Below are 6825 nucleotides of genomic sequence, written 5' to 3' on the forward strand. Positions count from 1 at the left end.
GGGAGGCTGTTCTGCCATTTCCACAGATCTCAGTGGGGACCCTCAGGGCTGTGGCCAGAGGTTCCCCCTACACCTCCCTTCTAGGAGGCACCTCCTGTGCAGTGCAGCCACTGATGGCAGCATCGCCTTCTGGGACATCACCAGCCCCATCACGGACGCGACAGATGCCCTGCACCGAGCGGAGGGGGAGATGCAGCCCCTGGGTGGGTGTCACTGCCAGCAGCCCTGCTCTGCCTCCTGAGCCACACTGGTGGCTCCTCTGCTCCCTCTGACCAAGGTGAGCATCGCTCTCCTGACTGAGCCTGTCTTCCCAGCCCTGGGTGCCCCGCTGCTCACCATCATGGCCCACAGCTGCGGTGTGAACAGCCTCCATGTCATCAAGGTGCCAGAGGGACAGTACTTGGTGGCCAGCGGCAGTGATGATGGCTCCATCCACATCTGCCTGCTGGAGGTGGCCCTGGGCAAGGGCGAGGCTGCAGCAGGGACCTGCCTGCAGATCCTGGAGCGGGTGTCCAGGCCCTGTGCCCATGCTGCCCATGTCACGGGTATCCGGGTGCTGCGGCCGGACCTGCTGCTCTCGGCCTCGGTGGATCAGCGCCTGACGCTGTGGCGCTGGGGCCCGGGGGGGCTGGTCCCCCTCAGCACCACCTTCTTCCACGTGCCTGACCTGGCTGAGCTGGACTGCTGGGAGGTGGCAGAGGCCGGGGGGGAGCTGCGGTACTACTGCGTGCTCTGTGGGCAGGGCCTGGAGATGCTGTGTGGCACAGCCCCCTCCGAGCCCTCGCCACTCGAGGCTCCCCAGGAATGGGGCAGGTGTGCAACACATCCTAGTCCCTGCCTATCTTGGGAGGGCACTCTGCACTTGGGCTCTGCCCATCACTGCAGTCCCTGCCCCCAGCCTGCACACTGATGTGTCCCCTCCTGAGGGGATGGGCACGCTTGGCTCCTTCAGGGGCAGCACAGCCACATCTGGGGTGCTCAAGGCCAGTGGTCTCGGGGGAGAAGGCAGATGGGACCCCTCCTGGAGGGGCCTGTGACTCCTTAGGCAATAAAGAACTGGGGTTGTCAGCTCCCCCTGCCCGGGAGAACCTCTTTCCCAAGGTGTGAGGGACCCATGTCCAGGCTTTCCAGCCCTGGTCTCAGAGAGGAGCCTGCTCAGGAGGGCGCTTAGGGCCCTGACCAGCACTGGGAGCTTGAGGGCAGCAGGAGGCCAAGAAGGGTCAGGCACAGGGGGGCTGCAGCCTGGTGTGTCAGCCCTTACCCTGCAGTGCTGAGGATGGTGCTGAAATGCACAGGGACACTGATCCTCTGCTGCAGCACCCTGGGGGGTGCCCACACATGCCCCCCTCCCCCTTCAGAGCAGCCTTTCAGCACTGTGTCAGGCCAAGTGGGTTGTTCCTGTGCAGCAGCAGGATCCAGGACAGTTGGAGCAAGGGAAGGACAAACAGCTCTGAGGTCAAACAAATGCAGTGTTTGTCCAGCAACAAGTGTATTGGACCCCAGTACTGGGGCTTGGGCCAGGTCCTGACAGGAGCCTGGAGCCTCAGGAGCTCCCTGCCAGCATGGAGCAACCTTCAATAAACAGCTTTGAGGGAAATGATGTTGGTGCCTGGTTTTGTGGTGACTGGTTCCTGGTGCCACCTCCCTCAGTGTTCCCAGCACAGTTTGTGAGGTGCCACAGGAGCCCTCCCTTTTCCCTACACACCAGGCACAGCTGCAGGGAGCACGTGGCTAAGCCCCAAACACCACAGACCCTGGGAGGCGAAGTGCCTGTGTATGCTGAGGTGTCTCCTGGCTGGTGCTGGGGCAGCCCCTCACCCTGCTGGGGACAGCAAGCCCTGTCCTCCCCTAACAGCACATTGTCCAAGTGCCTGTCACACCATGGCATAGCTCTTCAGGGGTGGCTCAGATCTGGCTGAGAGGAGGGAGGTGCAGAGTCGCCAGCGCGCTGTGGAACACATCCCTCACTGCTCCCAGCAGCTGGAGGCGGGCAAACATCTGGTCAAAGAGGTGAGGGAATGGCTCCTGTGGGGAGAGACGCAGCAACTGGGGTTGGTGGCCAAACTGCCCCTCAGCAGGCTGGCCCTAGAGGCACTGCTGCCTCTCCACCCACATGGCTGCCTCCCAGCTGCAGTCCAGCCGTAAGGCTGCAGGCTGGGACACCCAACTCACCCCCAGGACATGCACCCGGTTGTAGTAGGAGCTGAAATCCATGCTGAGCTGGATCAGGAACTTGCATACCTGCAAGGCAGACACATTCTGATGGCACAGCACGTTCTGGCCAGTCTTGGGCCTTTCCCCACCCCAAGCACATCAGGAACAGCCTCAGGGGTGTTGCAGTCTCTTCCCTCAGCACCAGCCCTGTGTTGCTCATAGATGGGCAGCACCTGCTGGCATGGAGCTCTGCCCTGGGCTGGGACTGTGGGAGCAGCACCCATGGGTGCTATGGCATGGAGCACTTACTGTCTCTGTGTTGGCTGTGATCCGGATCCCCTTGGAGGGTGTGGGCAGCTGTGCTGCCTGCTCCAGGACTTCAGGAAAGGGCAAGAGATAGTTGAAGAGCAGGAGCCATTCACCCTGTGAAGGGATAATGTGTTTTAGGACCAGATCCTTCTGGGCCAGTAGCATCCACCACTGGAGCTGAGGGTGTGCAGGTCCCCACATTCTCCCTCTCAGCACTCACCTCTTCCCGGAGGCAGGAGAAGTTCAGTTCGGACACTGGTGGCAGAGGTGGGTATGTGCCTGGAAAGAAGGGAGACTGTTGTGCCTGGAGAAGCCCCCGTGGCTCCAGAAGTGGCTGCTAGAGGAGGGTGGCAGGGCTGGTGCTCACCCCGCTCCACAGCCCGCTGGAAGCTGTCGAAGAGTGTGGCCAGGCGGGCACAGTTGTACATCACAAAGGCACCGCTCTTGGTTCCCTTTGTGGAGATGCTGCTGTTCTCCAAGTCCAGAGTGATCTGAGGGCACAGGCAAGTCACAGTGCAGGCCGCTCAGTGCAGAGCCACGTCACTATTCCCACGGCCTGCCAGCCCTGGCTCCCTGCACGCCGCTGTCCTACCTGACTCCGGTGAGCAGTGCTCAGCATCTCAAACCTGATGGCAGCCGCTGTCAGGGTATCAATCACCTCCCTCCAGGCCTCATCTGGAAAATGCAGGTGGCATCAGTTGGCTCCATTCCCATGTACTGACACCCCCAGGCAGGACACCCCACCTGGAGCCAGGCGCTCCTGGAAGCTGGCGACCACCGCACTTCCCCAGCCCCGTCCCCCATCGGCACGTGCTGCTCTGTGCCAGTGCCCTGTGTGTTTAGGTGCCTTCCCCAAGCAAGGTCAGCACCTGGCTCCATCCTGGAGGGGAGAACCCTGACTGGCTGTGAATTCAGAGGTGAGGGGGAGACTCATGGGAGCCATGGAGATGGGATGGAGCTGTACCTGTGTGTGGAGCCGCAGAACAAACCCTCACCTTGTGCAAGCTCCCCATACTTCATCACTGAGGCTTCATACATCTGGCGCTTTCGGAGCCTGGGAGAAACACAGACACTCAGAGTCAACCCCTCTAGACTGAGCTGATCCCAGAGAGGACCCCAGGGCTCTACCAGCCTTCAGGCTGCTCGGGGCTTCCCAGCTGCAGCAGTGACTCAGCTAAGCAAAAGCAGCACAGAAGCCCCAGGAGCAGAGCAGAGACAACCACACCCCAGTAGGCCCCTGGGCTGCTGCCTGGAGAGGGCTTTGAGGGACCACCCAGCTCCTGCCACCACCTTTCCTCTTAGCAGCTTGGAGAGGGGCAGAAGCAGCACTGCTGGAGAAGGCCACTGGGGAAGGTACCTCCAGTTCTCCTGAAACAGCTCTGTGGCCATGGAAAGCAGGATGGAGGGAGTGCACAGAGCTCTTTGTGTGCCAGCAGCTCACTCAGCCATGACTGTGGGTGCCTGGGTGCCCACGGGGCTGGGCAGAGCACAGGGAGCCTTGGCAAGCAAGGGAACAACAGGTGCCTTGCACACCAACTCACTGGAAGTACTGGTCTGCCCTGATGGGCGATGAGGGGTTGGTCACCTTCACTGGCCCACAGACAAGGTGTTTCTGAAAGACAGAGGAGAGGCTGTCAGAGATTCAGAAGCTCCACCAAAATGCACTGCAGGAGAACTGGGTGAAATCCAGCCCTGCTCTAAACCTAGTCTGGAGCACAGGGATACCAGGGGCCACAGTGAGGAGGGTCAGAGGTTGCTCACCTGCAAAGCTGTGTGGGTTCCCGGGTCCAAAATTCTCCAGAGCAGATCCAGCTGCTGCTGCTGGAATTCCTCCTCACAGTTCACCACATGCACAATGCTGCAGCAGCTACTCTGGCCCTCAGCCTGCAGCAGAGCACAGCAGGGAGTTCAAATGATATTGCCTGGCAGAAGGGAACAACACCTGGGAAGCGAGAGGCAGGCAATGCCACAGGGTCACTCACCAGGCACTGCTGAACAGCTTGCTGCAGCTCAGCCAGGGACCTCAGCATCCCCTCTGTCACTGAAAGATGGAGGGACACAGATTGGGACACAAGGGTTTGCCATCCCCTGCCATCCCACACTATCGGGTCTGCCCCAGGCTCAAACCAGACTGAAGGGGAATAAGGGAAAAGAAAGGAAACAGACCTGTTTACACCCATTCACCCCCGACTGCCACACCTGAGCTGCTCTACATGTGAAGCTCACCGAGAAGCACATCCAGGTTGGGGTCATAGCCCACCAAGCCCTGCTGCTCCACGAAGCTCTTCAGGTGCACTTTACCGATGACACCCTCGGGCAGCGTGGCCGTGCCCGGCCCCTGCTCACAGGCTGTGTTACAGGGAGCCCGGCCCAGCGCTGCCTTCAAGGCCGAGACAGACTCAGGGAAGGACGAACCGCCGGAGGGCCAGTCGATGCGGAGCTGTCGCAGGACCTCCGAGCTGCCCTCCTGGGCGAGGGCAGGGACCAGGCGCACGCCGACCCTGCAGGAGAGGGCGAGGGAGGCGCTGGCAGCGGCGGGCGGGGGGCGCGGGCAGGGCGGGACGGGGACACTCACTCACCCCTGGGCGCGCAGCAGCTGTGCCAGGTGGTCGGCGAGCAGGACCGGGCGGAGGTGGCCCGGCCGCAGAGTGGCGGCGCCGCGCAGGGCCGGGCAATGCAGCACCACGGGGCCCTCCCGCGCCCCCGCCGCGGGGAGGGCCGGAACGGGCAGGGGGCCCAGAAGGCGCTGGAAGGCCTCAGGGCGCCGCACCTGTACCGCCAGCCCCGCCGGCGTGTCCCGGCAGCCCCGCAGCGGCAGCACCGCGGGACCCCGCAGCGACGGCACCGCCGACACGGCCTCGGGGGGCACCTGCGGGCGGGGCGGGGTCGGCGCGGGCGGGGCGTGGAGATGCGGCCCCGCCCCGGCTCCCAGACCCCGCCCCTTCGCGCAGGCCATGCTCCCAGCCCCCGAATACCCCCGCCCACCGCTCGCAGGCCCCACCCCCTCCCAGCCGCCCCGCCGGGCCTACCTGGCCACCGGGAAAGGCGGCGCCCAGCGCTGCCCGCGGCGCCAGGAAGTCCCGGTGCCGCAGGTTGCGGGCGCCGCTCTCCTTCACCCAGAGCGCGCCGGGCCGCCCCAGCGCCTCGTTCAGCGCCCGCAGCGTTGCCGCCACCGCCAGCCGGCCCTCGCCCGCTTCCATGGGGGCCCGGCCGGCACTCCCGCCGCGGCGGACTGGAAGTGACATCACCACCCCTCGCCCTCTCAGTTCCCTCTGGCAGCCGCCATGTTGGGCGCGGCGTTCCCGGGCGGCCATGTTGGTCACGGGCAGGATGGACGGGCGGGGCGGCCATGTTGGGGGAGCGGGTGTGGGGCCGCCATGACCAGTGTGGCGAGCGGCGGCGGCCGCCATGATGGGAGTGGCGGGCCGGGGCCATGCCGGACAGGGATGGAGGGAGCGCTGCACCCGGGTACTGCTGCGCCCCGCATGGCGCGGAGGTCTGTGCCCCACACAGCCTCACCCCAGCACGGCCACGGTGCCACCCTGAGGCGTTGAGGAGGGAGTGGTGCCCCCTCCTCTCCAGGCTGGAGCAGCCCCTGGTCCCCAACACTGGGGTGTGGGAACTGAAACTCCCAGGAACTGAGCGGGAGCAGGAGCCAGAGGCCATGCGGATGTCAGACAGGCCTAGGCTGTCCCTTGGCTGTCCCCGGGCTGCTGAGGACAGTGAGGGGCCCTGGGAGAGGGTCTGGCAGCCTGGACAGTGAGGGGCAAGTCGGGGGGTTGGATGGGCTGGAGGGTGTTTGGCAGACTCCATCTGTGGGCACCATGTCCCTGGCAGACCACGGCTCACCAGTCCAGCCTGGCCACCACAGGCCCCAGGGCTTGGCTGGGCTGTGACACGGTGGCCGAGCAGCACCAGCAGCACCTGCCAGGTGCAGTGTGTCACCACAGTGGGCTCTGCCATGTCCCCAAGCCTCCCCAGCAGGAAGGACAGGCATGAGGAGCTGCTCTCCCACCCAGCACGTGAGCAGTGTCCTGCTTATCAGCCCCAGGAGGAAGGAGGTGGCAGCGATTATATCGCAACCTCGTGGTCTTGATTACATCTGGAGAGCTAAGGGGCTCCATGGCAGCAGTTGTTCAACCACAGATCTGGTAGTGCAGGGCTCACGGTGCTGCCCAGCTCCCCAAACTGCACGGTGGGGGCTGCTGAACTGGGGACAGGGCAAGGGCCCAATGCACCCCTAGCCCCTTGGCACCAAGCCTGGTTGGTGGGGAGCAGGGATCCAGGAAGTGCCAAACCCTGGCACAACACGGCACGGCACAACACAGCACGCATCCCAGGAGCTGGGGACCTCCCTCTCTG

General features: G+C 64.1%; 2 protein-coding genes across 2 annotated transcripts; one reads left to right on the top strand and one right to left on the bottom strand.

The window, feature by feature from the left end:
• The first annotated feature begins 6 nt into the window (after positions 1-6).
• Positions 7-1597, top strand: LOC113979875 (WD repeat-containing protein 6-like). The gene is made up of 2 exons (XM_027707150.1): positions 7-203; positions 315-1597. Exons 1-2 carry the CDS (start codon positions 191-193, stop codon positions 908-910), a joined length of 609 nt encoding a protein of 202 aa, XP_027562951.1. The 5' UTR covers positions 7-190; the 3' UTR covers positions 911-1597.
• DALRD3 (DALR anticodon binding domain containing 3) lies at positions 1470-5888 on the bottom strand. The gene is made up of 13 exons (XM_027707149.1): positions 5493-5888; positions 5043-5332; positions 4690-4964; positions 4446-4504; positions 4225-4347; positions 4005-4075; positions 3459-3517; positions 3056-3138; positions 2831-2954; positions 2684-2742; positions 2464-2577; positions 2173-2241; positions 1470-2025 (listed from the first exon to the last, which is right to left on the bottom strand). Exons 1-13 carry the CDS (start codon positions 5871-5873, stop codon positions 1906-1908), a joined length of 1827 nt encoding a protein of 608 aa, XP_027562950.1. The 5' UTR covers positions 5874-5888; the 3' UTR covers positions 1470-1905.
• Positions 5889-6825: the final 937 nt, after the last annotated feature.

Source organism: Neopelma chrysocephalum, unplaced genomic scaffold (assembly GCF_003984885.1).
Source record: "Neopelma chrysocephalum unplaced genomic scaffold, ASM398488v2 Primary Assembly neopelma1_90142, whole genome shotgun sequence".
In the NCBI taxonomy this organism is placed as follows: domain Eukaryota; kingdom Metazoa; phylum Chordata; class Aves; order Passeriformes; family Pipridae; genus Neopelma; species Neopelma chrysocephalum.